At 46.1% G+C, this 17,161-nt stretch overlaps 2 protein-coding genes across 6 annotated transcripts in view; both read left to right on the forward strand.

Annotated features, from left to right (window-relative positions):
* The window catches only part of Stx5 (syntaxin 5), a 16,636-nt gene extending 15,768 nt beyond the window's left edge, over window positions 1-868 (forward strand). For all 5 annotated transcript variants that reach the window (XM_021151545.2, XM_021151547.1, XM_029472355.1 and 2 more), the window contains one exon: window positions 138-868. In XM_021151545.2, the coding sequence (XP_021007204.1) occupies window positions 138-297 (160 nt within the window). In that variant the 3' untranslated portion in view covers window positions 298-868. The remainder of the gene's footprint in view (window positions 1-137) is intronic.
* A 1,627-nt stretch (window positions 869-2,495) lies between these two features.
* On the forward strand, window positions 2,496-17,161 carry Nxf1 (nuclear RNA export factor 1). The gene is made up of 21 exons (XM_021151548.2): window positions 2,496-2,680; window positions 8,315-8,498; window positions 8,686-8,839; window positions 9,517-9,600; window positions 9,681-9,785; window positions 9,906-9,986; window positions 10,070-10,139; window positions 10,250-10,338; window positions 10,475-10,582; window positions 10,961-11,070; window positions 12,845-12,881; window positions 13,128-13,196; window positions 13,276-13,331; window positions 13,444-13,551; window positions 13,650-13,708; window positions 13,807-13,922; window positions 14,051-14,093; window positions 14,675-14,747; window positions 15,084-15,266; window positions 16,512-16,572; window positions 16,825-17,161. The coding sequence occupies exons 1-21, from the start codon at window positions 2,653-2,655 to the stop codon at window positions 16,861-16,863; spliced, it is 1,857 nt and encodes a 618-aa protein (XP_021007207.1). The 5' UTR covers window positions 2,496-2,652; the 3' UTR covers window positions 16,864-17,161.

A 17,161-nucleotide genomic window follows, 5' to 3' on the forward strand; every position in this document is an offset into this window, starting at 1 on the left:
ACCAAAAAAAAAAAAATTCACACAGTATGAAACACTTTTTACTTCCACATATTGTGATCACCTTTCCATATCAATAAATGGATGTCTTCAATCTTTTTAACCCAGTGTCCTTCTGTTTATCTCCTGGCTGTCTCCAGGATCGACGAGAATGTGCTTGGAGCCCAGCTGGATGTGGAGGCAGCCCATTCAGAGATCCTCAAGTACTTCCAGTCAGTTACCTCCAATCGGTGGCTCATGGTCAAAATCTTCCTCATCCTCATTGTCTTCTTCATCATCTTTGTGGTCTTCCTTGCCTGAACCCTCCTCCCTCATTCTGAGCCACTCCATGGAGGGCTTGGGACCTTCCTGGGAAGACAGGTGGCTACTATTGCCACTGAGCCTGTGCAAGGTGGTTGGGAGAAAGGCCATTTTCTTGGAACTGCTAAGAATGGCCAGTGTCCCTGATTCCCCACCCTTGTCTCTGGCCACTCTGTCCTACCCTCAGGCCCATGAAACACACTGGTTCTGGATTTGGACTCTGCTGTGAAGTGGCTGGGAACAGAAGCCAGCTAGAGGCCAGTGGGGGAGGTTGTCTCCACCTTGAGATTTTTATAAGCCTATAACCAGCCTCCCCCAAAGGTAACTGGCAGCAAGAGGAGAAAATGCCCTTCCTTCTTGAGAGGCAAGGAAGTAAAAGTATCCAAGGGACCAACTTCATCATCTGGGTCAGCTAGAACTTGACTGCCACCTTCTCCTCACCATGTGAGGTGAGGGGGCTCTGAGCCCTACAGTTGCCTGCACAAACCTGACTTTGGCTACTGGTGACTCTCAATATGCCAAACATGCTGCAGCCTGTTTCCTCCCAATTACAGCAAGACTGTCAGCCTCACTAGTGTTGATGTCATTTCTGGGGGGGAGGGGATCGTCGTGGACTTAGCAGAAAGCTAACCACTGCCCAATACCAGAACCAAAAGGGTTAAGTCAGTGGCTCTGATGGGCCCCTACTGATAGGGTAGTTCTGGAGCTCTGTACCCACAACTCCCTCCTAGAAGCGAGTAGCCAAGTACAACAGCACTTCATAAGAATTTTCCTTTGGACTAAGTGGGTTCATAATTGGGTGGCAACTTCCAAGACAGTACCCAACAGTTTGAGCCTGTTTGTATCTTCAAATCACTTGGTCCTGATTTTTGACCAGAGTGAAGAGCTCTACTGCTATGAGAAGAGAATTTGTGCCCAGCTCCAATTTGTACTCAGCTTTTTGGTACCTTCTAAGTTCCTCAGCAAAACCACTGCAAGATGGAGGCAACCCACCTAACACAGACCTCAAGGGAGTTAATGAATTGTTTTGTCTTTTCTGATGAGTATTAAAGTCATGCTCCATGCCTACCAGCACCCCATCTGCTTCCCCCTCCCACAGCAGCGTCTGGATCCAAGGAATCTGAGGCTGCAATAGTCCTAGCCACACCAAAAAAGTTTCCTAGAAGAGCTCTTGGGTTTGACATTAAAAAGTTTCAGTCAGCACTTGGGAGTTAGAAGCAGGTGAATTTCTTGAGTTTGTGGCCAACTTTGTCTACAAAGCAAGTTTCAGGACAGCCAGAGTTCTACAGAAACCCTGTCTCAAAAAACCAAAACAAAACCCAAAACTAGTAACTTTCCCTAGCTACCTACCTAGCTGACCTAGGTCTACCAATTAGGGTTCAGTATGCTAGGGCCTTGAGTGAAGATCAAGGCTTAAGGCTTACTAAATCCCTGATTTTGTTTTGAGATGGTCTATGTAGCGTTCCCTATCTCTGAAGTGGACACAGTATTGATAGTAAGACTAAAGCTTATTTTTTGAGGAAGGGTCTCTACATAGCTCTGGCTGTTCTAGAGATTTCAATAGAGCCAAGACTGGCCTCAAACTCAAAGATCCGCCTGCCTCTGTCTTCCAAATGCTGGGTTTAAAGACCTGCTCCACTACGCCCGACTTGACTTTTTTTTTCATTAGTCAATTTAAAAAGATCTTTTTTCATTAGTCAATTTAAAGACCTACAAGGGATAGGATTTCGTTTAATTCACACTGGGCATGATACTGTGCTGAAGGAAGAAAAGTTGCGCATTAGTTAAGGTTCCTGCTCCAGTGGGGCTTACATTCCAATTTTCTATTTCGTCATAATCCGTCGTGGAGATGAGAAAAGCTAACAGGGCATAGGCCAGCGGCTGGCAAGGAACTGAGCTGCGACTTACTCGCTGCCGGGATCCCACCGGCGGGGACTGTGGGCCGTTACTCCCGTTCAGAGTCCAGGTCTCCATTCTTGTGTGTAGCCCTCATCCCTGCTCCTCTTGAGTTCAGTGCTAACGCAGACGGTTTAGCTCCCGGGCCCGGCCAGCGAAGAAGTAGGAAGGCGGGCCCGGCCGATAGGCCATCCGGCCGGAGCTCCGGCCGTGGGCGGGCCTCGGAGGGCCTGGCCACGCCCCCGAGTGGCCGCCCTGCTTCTGCGCAGGCTCAGAGAGCGCGTTCACGTCCCGCGGCACCACCCACATCCTGGGGACGTCGGCGGCGCGCGACGTGCTTCGCCGGATAAATGCGGTGGCGCCGGTCGTAGGAGAGCTTCTGTCCTGAGCGTCAAGGCTCCTTGGCGTTTGGTGGCGTTAGGTTCTGCGCCTGAGCCCGTCCCTGTACCTGCCTGTGCCATGGCGGACGAAGGGAAGTCATACAACGGTCAGTGCGGGGCCTCGGGCCGGGAGGCGACGCGGTGGGTTGGGGTGGGCGGCCCTGGCCTAGGCCTCAGCCCGGGGGCGGGAGGCCGCGAGGAGCCCTACGTCCGTAGGTAGCGGTGGCCGCGCGGGCAGGGGGCGCGGGGCGCCGGGCGCCGCGGGACCCAGGGGCTCCAGAGTCGCCGGGATTCAGGCGTTGGAGAACCTGTGGCTCAGGGGTGGGGTGACAAGATTCCTTTCAACTTTGAGGGTGGTTGATGCCTGTCAGTTCAGTTTGGCGGCCCGACTCTTCCTTTAAATGTGAGTCAGTAGTTGCTTGTTCGTGGGCTACCCTGGTGCCCTATTTTTCTTTCTTTCTTTTTCATTTTTTTAATACGATCAGTCTGTTCTTGTAGCTTGCTGCTTATTGTTTACCAAATTTCTAGTCGGAAACCTACCCTGACATGTTAATTCATTGTGGTGGTTAGGACACTATGACAGCTGAGGTTTGAATCTGGAGTTGGCTGTGCTAACCCCGAGTGAGTTAAACTTTCAGGCCTTGTTTTCCGCCTCTTTCTTGTGGGTACCTGTCTCCCAAGTGTGTGTGCTTGTGTGTGTGTGTGCGCGTATGAAATCATTTCTATCAAGTGCCTAGAACACAGTAACTGGAGTGGGAATTTTTTTCCGTGAACCGTAGTTTCACGGTCTCTTAATGTATTCCTTTTTACTAGGGTCGCTTGGAGAGGATCATTGTTTAGAGGATGCTAGATATTAGGTGGATTTCTTTGAAAGTTATACTTTTTTTGTATTTGTGTAATACTGATGATTTATCCAGGCCTGAAAAATAGCTACCCAATGAACCTTTATTTTAATTCAAATATAATTACTTGGTCTCCTTCCTCTAGCCATCCCCATTGTCACCTCTCTCCCCAAATTCATCCAACATGCAGAGTCCATTTAGTGTTAATGTGTATATATTTGTTTCTAAAGCTTACCATTTAGGGAATTCATCCCAAGGGAAGGCTAATTCTCCCTTATAGGGTCAGCCCTATTATCCCAGACTGGCCTCAGTCAGTCTCCCCTGTGTCAGCTTCCCAAGTTCGGTATTGCAGGCAGGCATGGCATATGCCTGCCTCATAGACTTTTACTTTTTTTTGGAGGTGGGGTCCTAGGGTTAAACTCAAGGTCTGGCAAAAAGGTAAATAAATAGAACCAAGTGTAGTAGTGCACTGTTTAAGGTAAGAGGATCAGTGGTTCCAGGTCATCCCCTGTGTGCCAGGCCTTCTGTTCTCCCACAGAGCTATAGACAAGGAGGGATGAAAATCCCTTGGTTTTTTTTTTTTGTTTGTTTGTTTGTTTTTTCTCAAGACAGGGTTTTTCTGTTTAGTCCTGGTTGTCCTGGAACTCACTTTGTAGACCAAGCTGGCCTTGAACTCAGAAATCCGCCTGCCTCTGCCTCCTAAGTGCTGGGATTAAAGGCATGTGCCACCATGCCCGACTGTTATTTTTTTGAGATGGTTCACCAAGTTGTGCAGACTGACTTGAAGTTTCAAATTCTGCCTCAGCCTCAGTCTCAGCCTGGGTGATCTTTGTGTGTGTGTGTGTGTGTGTGTGAAGGATAGGATAGGCAAGCACGTTATCAACTGAGCTGTATCCTCAGCCCTCCTTTTATTTGTTTTGTCTACATCTATGCAGACCACACACTAAGAGAGACAGGTCTCAATCCTGGTCTGGCCTTGAACTCTGGAGTTCCAGTCCTCTTCTCTTAAACATTGTACTACCACACTTGGTTGGTTTGTTTGTTTATTAATTTATTTATTGAAACAGTGTGTCAATGAGTAGTTCTATCTGTTCTAGAACTTACTGAGTAGACCATGCTGGCATTCAAAACTCAACAGTTCTCTGCCTGCCACTGTCTGGGATTAAAGATATGTGCCACTATGTTTGGCTTCTTCCCCTTTTTAAGGCAGGGTCTTAGCTTATCTGGAACTTGGAATCCTCCTGCTTCAAACAATGGTTATATTGGAGAACATTCCCTACCTCCCTACCGTGGTTATATTGGAGAACAGTCCCCACTGTGGAACCTGCACCAGTCCCTGAATCAATAAGTCCCTCGAGGTGCAGGCTATTTTTGCTCAAAGAAACTAGCATTTCGCAAGTTCAGAGTGCAGGAGATGGTAGTTGTTTTTAGGAGACTTTAAATACATCCTATTTATAAGAATTTTTTATTTTTTGGGATAGAATCTCATGTAGCCCAGCATAGCTTTGATTTCTTGTGTAATTGAAGCCTCCATTTCCCAATTTCCAGGATTGCAGGTGGTGGCCGTAACATCTGGTTCTGTCACCATCAACTGTACACATAAGCAAAAGAAAATGCAAGTGGCAGATTTTAGGTGGTTTTCAGGAGTCTGGTTATATTTTGGGGTTGCCCACACTTCCACATTTTATTTTTCTCTGTAGGATCTGGTTTCTGGGTAGTTTTGGTTTTCTTTTTTCTTTAAATTCTAAGGGTGATTTGGGGTTTTTTTTTTTTTTGTTTTGTTTTTTGTTTTTTTGAGACACGGTTTCTCTGTGTAGCCCATTGCTGTCCTGGAACTCACACTGTAGACCAGGCTGGCCTTGAACTCAGAAATCCTCCTGCCTCTGCCTCCTAAGTGCTGGGATTAAAGGTGTGTGCCACCACGTCCGGCAAGGGGGGTGGGTTAATTTTATACATGTACACAGTTGTAATTGAATTGTATTCACCTTTCATTACTCTTTTTTTATTTTTACATATTTGTTTATTAATTTATTTAATGTATAAGTGTTCTGCTGCATGTACACCTGCATGCCAGGAGGAGGCATCAGATTCCTTTATAGATAGTCATGAACCACTGTGGGTGCTGGGAATTGAACTCAGGACCTCTGTAAGAACAGCCAGTGCTCTACACCATTGAGCCATCTCTCCAACCCTACTCTTTCTATGGTTTTTTTTTTTTCCCTATGTCTATTTTGTCTGTATGTATATTTGTGTATGTCTGGTACCTGCAGAGGCCAGAAGAAGGTACTGGATTCCCTGGAATTAACTACAAAGTCAACTTCCATACAGACTCCAGAGCCCTGGCCAAAAGAAAGATCTTTATAGGACATAAACATCAGGAACAAGTTATTGGAAAACCTGGAAATGTTGACAAATGATGGGGTCAAGAGTGTATTCATGGAGACTCATTGCTTAAGAACACTTCCCAGGGCTGGAGAGATGGCTCAGCGGGTAAGAGCACTGACTGCTCTTCCGAAGGTCCTGAGTTCAATTCCCAGCAACCACATGGTGGCTCACAACCATCTATATGGAGTCTGATGCCCTCTTCTGGTGTGTCTGAAGACAGCTACAGTGTACTCATATAAATAAAGTAAATCAAAAAAATTAAAAAAAAAAAAAAAAAAAAAAGAACACTTTCCAGAATACCAGCTTTGATTCCCAGTGGTACAGCTATGAACTACTGTGTGGGTGCCAGAAGCTAATTCTGGGTCCTCTAGAAGAGCAGCAAGTACTCTAGTCATTGAGTGGTCTCTTCAGCCTCTAACCTGAGTTTAGTTAAGGTTGCTCATGAACTTGTGGGAAGACTCTTCCCTTCTGCCTTTTAAACTTTGTTTTGTTTTAAGACAAGACCTCAATCCCAGCACTCAGGAGGCAGGCGGAGAAAGCCTGTCACGAAAAACAAAAAACAAACAAACAAAAAAAGACTGGACTAAGACAAGACCTCGTGTAGCATGAATTGATCTTAAATTCAGGGTGTAGCTGTAAATGACCTTGAAATCCGAATTCTCCTGCTGGTGTTAAAACCATGGACTACTAACACTAAAATGAAAAAGGCTGTTTTTGTTGCTTGTTTGTTTATTTTGAGGAGATACTGAGGATAAAAGCCAGGTCATTGACTGTGATAGGCAAGCTTTCTATTACTGCCTCTGCCTTCCAAGTGCTGGGATTAAAGGCGTGTGCCACCACCACCTGGCTTGATTTTTCTTTTATGTATATAAGTGTTTGACCTGCTTGTATGTCTGTGTACTATGTAAGTGCCTGGGGTTCCCGTGGAGGCCTACAGACAGTTGCTCAGTATGGTGGGTGCTAAGAATCAAAGTTGGTCCTCTAGAAGAGAAGCTAGTTTTCTTTCTTTCTTTCTTTCTCTCTCTCCCTTCCTTTCTTTCTCTCTCTCTCCCTCTCTCCTTCTCCCTTTCTTTCTTTCTCCCTTTCTTTCTTTCTTTCTTTCTTTCTTTCTTTCTTTCTTTCTTTCTTTCTTTCTTTCTTTCTTTCTTTCCTGTAAGTACACTGTAGCTGTTTTCAGACACCCCAGAGGAGGGCTCCAGATCTCATTACAGATGGTTGTGAGCCACAGTGTGGTTGCTGGGAATTGAACTCAGAACCTTCAGAAGAGCAGTCAGTGCTCTTAACCACAGAACCATCTCTCCAGTCCCCCCATCCCCAACTAGCTAGTTTTCTTGAGAACATTATGACTAGCCCAGTCACTAGGCCTAGCATGGAAGCTGATGGGAACAGATGCGGAGACCCACATCCAAGGTGGAGCTTGGGCAACTGTGAGGAAGAGGAGGAGGAAAAAGTGTAGGAGTCAGAAGGGTTGAAGACACCAGGAGAATTCAGTCCACAAAATCAACTAAGCAGGGCTCCTAGAGGCTCATAAGAGACTGAAGTGGCAATCACAGAGCCTACATGGGTCTGCACTAGGTACTCTGCCTGTATGCTGTAGTGTTTAGCTTTGGGATTTTTTTAGGACTCCTATTGGAACGGAGATGTCTTGACTATTTTGCCTGTTCTTAGCACCTTTTTTCTCCTCTAGGGTTACCTTGTCCAGTCTTGATATGAGAGGTTGTGTCTAGTCTCATTGCATCTTACTATGCCATACATCTTGTTATGCCATGTTCAGTTGATATCACTAGGATACCTACTCTTTTCTGAAGGGAAACAGAAACAGTAGACAAAGGGTGGGAGGAGGAGAGTTGGGGGGGGGGGAAGACTGGGAGAAGTGGAGGGAGGAGAGGCTCTAGTCAGAATGTATTATACAAGAAAAAAAGAAAAAGAAAAAAGTCATCTTGCTGGAGGTTGTGGCCCACACCTTTAATCCCAGCACCTGGGGAGGCAGAGGCAGATGGATCTCTGAGTTTGAGGCCAGCCTAGACTACAGTTAGTTCAAGGATAGCCAGAGCTACACAGAGAAACCCTGTGGTGGTGGTGTGGTAAACCATTTCTCTAGCGCCTTGAGGTACATTCTCGACCCACTTATTTATTTATTTATTTTTGAGACAGGGTTTCTCTGTATAGCCCTGGCTGTCCTGGAACTCACTCTGTAGACCAGGCTGGCCTCGAACTCAGAAATCTGCCTGCCTCTGCCTTCCAAGTGCTGGGATTAAAGGCATGTGCCACTACTGCCTGGCCTCTCCACCCTTTTATTTCCCAACATTACTATAGTTTTCCAATAACTTGTTCACGATGTGGATGTAATAAAGTTCTTTGCTCTGGCTAGGGCATAGGCATCTCTGTGAAAGAACCTTTGTAGTTCATATCTGTTTTTTCCAAGAGTACAGAGTACTAGAAACTGGTGATCACACCAAGGTAACTTAGACCATTCATGCATTTACTAATTTCTGTGTCTGTTTCCAACTCCAGAGCATGATGACCGTGTTAGTTTCCCTCAAAGAAGAAAGAAAGGCCGGGGGCCTTTCCGATGGAAGTGTGGTGAGGGGAATCGTAGGTCTGGAAGAGGTGGTTCTGGTATACAGTCTTCCCGATTTGAGGAAGATGATGGAGATGTAGCAATGAATGATCCCCAGGATGGCCCCCGAGTAAGATAGTAAGTGACCAATTAGTCTGCTTTGAATGGTGACCCACTGAATTATGTAGCCCTGATGTCTTTGTTGTGTCTGGTCTTACCTTGTAAAGTGATACTTGACAGAACCAATTTAGTAGCTGTAGTTTCACTAGCAGGACAGGTTCATCTTCCCTAGTGTTTATGGAAATTTAATTCTGCTTCCCAATAGCAACCCCTATACCAACCGGCCTAACCGTCGGGGAGATGGTTGGCATGATCGAGATCGAATTCATATTACTGTACGGAGAGACAGAGCCGCTCCAGAGAGAGGAGGGGCTGGCACCAGTCAAGATGGGACCACCAAGAACTGGTTCAAGATTACAGTGAGTACTTGGAAGAATAGGTGATTCAGGAACAGGACTAGACTCATTGAAAGTGTTTGACACCTGTCTCTAACTCCTCTAATCCATTTTCTCTAACATTTACTCAACAGGGAAGTAGCATCCTAATCCATTCTTTCCTCAAATGAGTGTCTTAGAACATCTAAGAACAGAGTTAAGGAGGATAGGCAAGGTGACATGTGAAAGGGAATCTGATAAATGTGGTCAGGATGTAGCCTAACACTTAAGCTAAGAGTGATTCTATGGAGTCTCTAGGGGACAAGTAAAACACATATATCTTAGGACTTTTAGAATTAATACATTTGATATGTAGCCATGTTGTCTGAGTCATCTTGCCAGGAATAATAAGTATATGGAAAGGAGTTAAGGAATGTTTGTATCTCAAGTGGAAACCATACACCTGTCCTTTCTTGAAGAGGGAAAAAACCCCAGCTTTTTTTAGCATAGAAGGGCTCTACCAGCCTCATGCATGTAAACATGCTTCCTATCTCTGAGACCTCACACATGCTAAATGCCTTCTATCACTCAGCCTCATGCATGCCACATTAAGCATGCTTTCTGATAAAGCACTGGAAATACTTTCAATCTTGGCAGAAAATAAAAGGAGAACTGAAATATGCTGGCTTGGTTACATGTGTACCTTTCTCTCTCACTTCCAGATTCCTTATGGTAGAAAGTATGACAAAACATGGCTTCTGAGCATGATCCAGAGCAAGTGCAGTGTCCCCTTCAATCCCATTGAGGTAAGGCAGAGTTAGACCTGAAAGGCTATGGAAGGACCTGTGGACTCCAGATTGAATGTTGTTTGTTTTTCTTCTTCCAGTTTCACTATGAAAATACACGGGCCCAGTTTTTTGTGGAGGATGCCACTACTGCTTCTGCATTAAAGGCCGTCAACCAGAAGATTCAGGATCGAGAAAACAGAAGGGTATGTGGACAAGGGCCTGGCATGGCACAGTTGGTGCTCATGCACTAAAAGGGACTAAGTCTTAGTGCTGGTGATTAGGCTGCCCTCAAGTATGTTCTTGCCTTTCTGTCTTCTCTTCAGATATCTATCCTCATCAACGCTTCTGCTCCACCCTACACTGCACAGCGTGAACTGAAGCCCGAACAAGTAGAGCAGCTCAAGGTAAGGCTGGCTCAAGTGACATGGTCCAACAGACTTTCAGTCTCCATCAGTGACGAATAAACCCTTCGCTTTCCTTCTTCTAGCTGATCATGAGCAAACGATATGATGGCAACCAACAAGCACTTGACCTCAAGGGGCTCCGCTCAGACCCAGGTATGACTTACAGCAATGGTTCTGACTAAACGGAGAGGGGAAACAATTGGTCTTTATAACACTGTATGGGCAAGATCTCTCCGACTTCCTTTTCTTTCTATTTGCTACAGATTTGGTGGCCCAGAACATCGATGTTGTTCTAAACCGCAGAAGCTGTATGGCAGCCACCCTGCAGATCATTGAAGAGAACATTCCTGAGGTGAAGCTTTTTTTTTTTTTTTTAATTAATTAATTTATTTATTTTTTTGCATTAAAAATCAGTGTGAGATGGGTAGGATAGGATGAGAGACAGATTTGCCCCATGGTAACACATCTAAATTTTGTTCTGTTCCTAGCTATTGTCCTTGAACTTGAGCAGCAACAAGCTATACAAGCTGGATGGTATGTCTAGCATTGTGCAGAAGGCGCCAAACCTAAAGACCCTAAATCTCTCAGGAAACGAAGTAAGACTGATATCTAGGGGTGCTTTTGTTTTTAATAGTTAACTGACTATGGAGGTGGAGGTCAGACTGTGTTGGGAGTTGGGTCTTTGCTTCCACGTGGGTTCTTGGGCTGTGATGCTTATGAGGCGAGAGCTCCTGCCCACTGAGCCATCACACTGACTCGGTTCTTGGGCTGTGATGCTTATGAGGCGAGAGCTCCTGCCCACTGAGCCATCACACTGACTCGTGCTGTGTTTCTGTGATGATGGAGCCAGGAGAGTGTGACTGGCCATAGTGGGAAGCAAGAAAGAGAACTTAGGATTTAGAAGTGTGGGAATCCAGCTGCTATTCTTAGTAAGGTCTGTTTCTTCCCTTTTACTCTCTCCTCATCCTTCACAGTTGAAGACTGAGCGGGAATTAGACAAGATAAAAGGGTTGAAGCTGGAAGAGCTGTGGCTTGACAGAAACCCCATGTGTGACAACTTCGGAGACCAGTCCAGCTATATCAGGTCAGTTGTAGTCTCTGTCTCCCCTCCTGGGGACATTCACCCCTGGGAGGCTGAGCTAATGCACCCTGATCAGTGCCCGTCTACAGGAGAACATGCAGCCCTGAGCTGGAACCACCTGTTCTTTGGGAGGAGGAGCACGCATTCCTTTCTGCCTGTCTATGTCTCCTAGCTCTGTCCCAGATCTCTCCTTTCTTCTCACCTGACTTCTGTTCTCTAGTTCTCTGGCCTTTCTCCTTCTTTCTTGAATACAGCCTTTTCTAGAATCTCCCTACCTGTTATTCCAGGAAGAGCACCTCCCCTTTTCTGTTCTGATGTGGAGGTGTCTTATATATGCCCTACCTGTGTGTTTGTCTTCAGCCAAAAGCCTGGTGTACTTAGGCTGTGAGAAAGTCCTCTCTTATTGGAACTGTCTACTGAGACAGGCCTTCTTTGTCCTTGCATGGTCCCTCTTGCCATTGTATCAAGAGGGACTCTTTATTTTCATGATCCACTTAGCCAAGGCTGTGGCCTGGTCCTTTCTGCCCATGCTGACGTTGATGCCTCTTGGAGGCTGGTACCATGCTATTGGTCTCTCTTGCCCAGTGCTGTGAACTGGGCCTTTCCTGGAGAAGAAATCTGGGTTTCCCTAAGATGTGATCAAAGCCGGGGCCCCGCCAGCAGGCGAGGGGGATCCCAAGGCAAGTGCTGGGCGTGGAGGCCACAGGGGCATCTGCTACCAAGGAGACAGAGAAATGACCCTGTCAGGGGCACAGCCCCTCCCTCACTCGCACACCTCACGTCACCCTGCTTGGCCCCGGAGGATGGCTGGTTAGCCAGAGACGGGTAAGATTCCTCAGGGAAGGAACAACCTAAGACAGGCACAGTCGCAGAGGGGCCATCAGGAGAGAACTTGGGGGCCAACTGAGGTGGGGCACAGACCCTCACCCCCCCAACTCGGCAGAGGCCTGAACCCTCATGTCTTCTGAGGGAGGTTTCCTGGCCCCGTGGCTGCTTTACCTCCCACGCCCAGCTTAAACCGGGACCCAGAGAGCAGACAGAGACCTGGCCAACAGCAACTGCAAATCATTATAGGATTTATTCTTCATTTCTACCTTGGGACCACAGGAAAAGGGCAGCTGAAGGAAAGGGCTGTATCAGGAGGTCTTTCTTTCTGCCATTCTTTTCTGAATGCCTCTGCCTTCAGGTCTGTCCCTGTTGCTTTGCTTCCTCTTTGTCTCTCCATTTCTCTCTTGTTCCTGCCCTACCTTTCTCCATTTCTCTTCTCCTTTCCCTTGGTCTCTTTTCTTTCCTCCTCCTTGAGCCCTGTCTTGTTCATCTCCTTGCCCCAACATCCTGTGCCATACTTGTGGTGTGTTCTGGTCTTGGCGAAGGCCAGACCTGGCAGAACTGGTGGATACCTGGTGAGGCAGCGGAGCCCCTGGGCTCCAACCCCATTCCCTCCTCCCGGGGCTGCACAGGTGAGTAGGTGGAAGGTAAGGGGGGCAAGGTGGGGAAGGCAGCCCTAGGCTTAAAGCCTGGGCTGAGAGTGTCCTCCTGTGGCACTCGGGATCAGGCAGCAAGACAGCAGAGCCAGCCTTCAAGGCAATTAAGAAGGGGGTGCCCCTGGTGAGGAGGGGAATGGGGGTTCTTGTCCCCAGGTTTAAGCTGGGGAGGAGTGGGCGATAAGCAGGATGGGATGGGCTGTTCCTCGGGTTTTTGGTGTATTTGCTCCTAGAGCAGCCCAGGAGGCATGATGGCTCTGAAGCGTCACTCACTTCTGTCCTGTTCTTGACAGCGCCATTCGCGAACGATTTCCCAAGTTATTACGCCTGGTAAGTCTAACATTTTGTTCTCAAGAACAGGGACAACCAAGGTCTTGCCTCTATTTTGTGACCACCAATGTGGGTGTGCAGATTTGTTTGAGAATCTGCTAACAGTGGTAATCGTCATCTTAGAAATGCCTGTGGACAAAGTTTATATAGGATCCCTGCACGCTCTCCGTGTCGTTCAGCTTTTCTCTATGCTCACAAATCCAGTCTTTCTTCAGTTTCTCATATTGCATTCACTTCTTTTCACAGGATGGCCATGAGCTACCCCCTCCAATTTCCTTTGATGTCGAAGCCCCTACAATGTTACCACCCTGCAAGGTCAGAATTGGGGTTAGAATTAGAACTGTGAGTGGGGAGCATATTGGTCCTGTGATCTTAATATCTTGTTTGATTTCAGGGAAGCTATTTTGGAACAGAGAACCTAAAGAGTCTGGTCCTGCACTTCTTGAAGCAGTGAGTATCCCAGGATCCCTTAGTGCTGGGGATAATGACTGGCCTATGCATACTTACTGGTGTGTCCTTTTGGTTCCAGACACAGAATTCAGACTTTTAACTTTCTTTACAGGTACTATGCAATTTATGACTCAGGAGACCGCCAGGGTCTCCTGGATGCCTACCATGATGGCGCCTGTTGCTCGCTAAGCATTCCTTACAACCCTCAGAACCCTGTCCGGTAAGTGTCACATGTCAGAACCTATCAGAATCACAGGATTCTGTGGGAGATAGAGGCCACTGTTCTGACCACCACCATCATTCCCTCTTATTTTCCAGAAACAACTTAGCTGAATACGTCAAAGACAGCAGAAATGTGAAGAAGCTTAAAGAACCCAGTAAGTACATTGTGTGAGCAGTCCAAATGGGAAACAATCAGTAGAGCTAGTCAGTGTGGATGTGCCCTAACCTTGGTTTCTCTTCCTTCTGCTTGCAGCCCAGCGGTTCCGACTCTTAAAGCATACACGTCTTAATGTCGTTGCCTTCCTCAATGAGTTACCCAAAACTCAACATGACATTAACGCCTTCGTGGTAGATATAAGTGCCCAAACAGTAAGTGCCTATTCTCTCCTAACAGAAGCCCAGAAGTGGGGTGGATAATGGGCTTAGCATTCACTGCATGAGGTGGCTCAGGCTCTGGTTAGAAACCTCCATTACTTGTGGTGCTTTTTCTCTTTCAGAGCACATTACTGTGTTTTTCTGTCAATGGAGTCTTCAAGGAAGGTAAGAATTTTTAGTTCTGAACCTTTCTCAGTATCTTAGTTTCCTAGTTATCTTCTCATCCCTTTTCTTCTCTGACCGCCTTCCTATTTTGCCTAGTCCATCTTGGTTTGGCCTTAAAATTCTTCCCACCTGTCTTATCTGCAGTATGTCTTATCTGCCTGGGGACCATAACAGTGTAGGTTGAGTCAAGAAGTATCCATTTCCATCCCTGTGTTAATTCTCTGGATCTGGGAAAGTTGTAGTACCTTTGAATCATGCATTCTTTTTTTCTGTTTTGTTAAATGATTTCATAATACTCTTGCACAGTGATACTTCAGGCAGTGAAATGACTTCAGACACTTTACCAGGCCATAGGCTAACACTTTCTAAGTTGTTTCACTTCCTACAGCACACAGCAAGTTCTGTAACTATCCTCCCTGCCCTGATATGTCCCTTCCTCCTACCTCTGTTCCCTTATGACCAAGTAACCATCCTTACCTGGCCAAGTTAGGGTTCTTTGTATCAAATACCATGATGTGAGTGATAATTGTGAAGATGAAGCTGCAGTGACTATAAGGAGCCATTGCTCGTTCTCATTGCAGTGGATAGGAAGTCTCGAGATTCTTTACGTGCTTTCACAAGGACGTTCATTGCTGTTCCTGCCAGCAATTCAGGGTAAGTCCTCAGCTTATCAGTTTGGGTATTATTTTCAGTGCCAGGGAAGCAATAGGATAGTTAGAAGGTAAGGATATTCTTCAGCTAGTTTTGGAAATTGCAGAAAAGCAATAGAAGTGTATTAAGTAACTCACAACTATCAGTATGTTAGAGAGTGAGTATATAATTCTAGTGTGTTTGTAAGCTAATCCTCCTAAACACCTAGTCTATAGTCAAGGGGAAAGGGGAAAAGGAACTTGAGAGGGGCATGTGGATAGTAAACAGATCTGCAAACAGAGACAAGGTAGAAAGATGAGGTTATTTGTCCATTTATTTAAGATGTTTTTTGTCCCCAAGGCTATGTATTGTAAATGATGAATTATTTGTGCGGAATGCCAGCCCTGAAGAAATCCAAAGAGCCTTCGCCATGTCTGCACCCACACCTTCCTCCAGCCCAGTACCCACGCTTTCCCCAGAACAGCAGGAAATGTTGCAAGCATTTTCTAACCGGTCTGGCATGAACCTTGAGTGGTCTCAGAAGTGAGTGCTGATCATAGATAGCGGAAACCAAGGGGAAACAGATGGCCTGACAGTGAATTATATAGTGCTTTGATAAAAAGATTCCTACTAAGAATTCTTCATAGGTTATTTTTAAATATTTAAAGCACAAATGAACATTTGGTTTTCTGTCCCCTTCCCCTCTTCCCCAGTTGGCCTTACAGACTAAACCTAGACACACAGATGCTGCAGTCACTGCCACTGAGCCTTTGTAGGTGGCGGTTTGGAAACATGGCCTTACTGTGGACTTTTGTCCGGCCTTGAAAGCATTGAAGGCATGAGCCATCGGCCTGGCTGCCAAGTTTTCTTGTGCTTGGTTGGTTGGGGTTTTTTTGTCTTTTGGTTTTTTTGTTTTTTGTTTTTTTCTATTTTTTTTTTAAAGATGTATTTATTTATTATATGCAAAGTACACTGTAGCTGTCTTCAGACACTCCAGAAGAGGGCGCCAGATCTCGTTGCGGATGGTTGTGAGCCACCATGTGGTTGCCGGGATTTGAACTCTGGACCTTCGGAAGAGCAGTCAGGTGCTCTTACCCACTGAGCCATCTCACCAGCCCTCTTTTGGTTTTTTTGAGACAGGGTTTCTCTGTTTTCCCTGGCTGTCCTGGAACTCACTTTGTATTGTAAACCAGGCTGGCCTCGAACTCAGAGATCCACCTGACGGGATTAAAGGCGTGCGCCACCACGCCGCCTTCGTTTGTTTTTGTTTTTCTTTGATTTTTTTTTTGTTTTGTCATTTTGAGACAGGGTCTCACTAAGTTGTCAAAACTGGGCTTCAACTCTTTACCAAGTCCTAGATTCCAGTGAGCCTGAGCATTCCAAGGGAACTAGAACTATAGGTGCATTCCTAAGTACCAAAGCCTTTTTATATGTGGGTCTGTATTTGAGACAGGGTCTCACTTGCACCTTCGATGCTTGGAAGTCACTTTGTAGTCCAGGTTTACCTCAAACTCACAGAGATACCCACCTGCTTCAGCCTCTCCAGAGTGATAGGATTAAAAGTCTTGCCCAGCTGGAACATAGTTTTTAAACCGTGTAAATCGTTCCCTACCAGTGTAAAACTACACGTTGGTTATTTTTGGTAAACATTTTATGTTTTATTTGTACAAGTGGTGTGACCCTGTGTAAACTTAATGAAAAACATTGGTGACTTTTTCTGTGGGTTGGATTTTGGTGACTGACTGCATTTTGGTTCTTATGTGGCTTCCTATTTTAATCATACTCTAGGTGCCTTCAAGACAATAACTGGGACTACACCAGATCTGCTCAGGCCTTCACTCTTCTCAAGGTAAAGTATGGGAATTTTTTTTTGTGGCTAAAAATGGATTTCTTGAGCCTTTAAAAAGGGTCAGATGAAGGCTGGGTATGGTGATGCTTGCCTTTTAATCCAGCATTTGGGAGGCAGAGGGAGGCAGATCTCTGAGTTTGAGGCTAGCCTAGTCTACATAGAGAATGCCAGGACAGCCAGGGAGTCACAGTAGCTGGGCAGGGAAGGTGGGAGAGAGGTGCCTGGTTCTACTTACATTTTATCTTTCTGCAGGCCAAGGGAGAGATTCCGGAAGTAGCGTTTATGAAATGATCACAAGAAAAGTCTCCTTGTAAATAGCCCCTGGATAATATTGTCTGGCTGTCATCTGCCGTCTCCTGTCCAGCCCGAGGCCACCCTGTAACTGTGACAGAGGAGGAAGGGCCGCTTCATCCTCCTCACCTACCTTCTGGAAGACTTAGAGAATACTTCCGGAAGATTGAGCCTCATGGTGCCAGGAAGCCAAAGCTTACTTTGTAGAGCTGACACTAAACTACCCGAAGGACTTAGGTGCTCTGTGTACTTAACCCCAGGATTCCCTTTACTTTTTAAGATAAAGAGTGATATTGTA

This window comes from Mus caroli, chromosome 19, assembly GCF_900094665.2.
Source record: "Mus caroli chromosome 19, CAROLI_EIJ_v1.1, whole genome shotgun sequence".
NCBI classification, from domain to species: domain Eukaryota; kingdom Metazoa; phylum Chordata; class Mammalia; order Rodentia; family Muridae; genus Mus; species Mus caroli.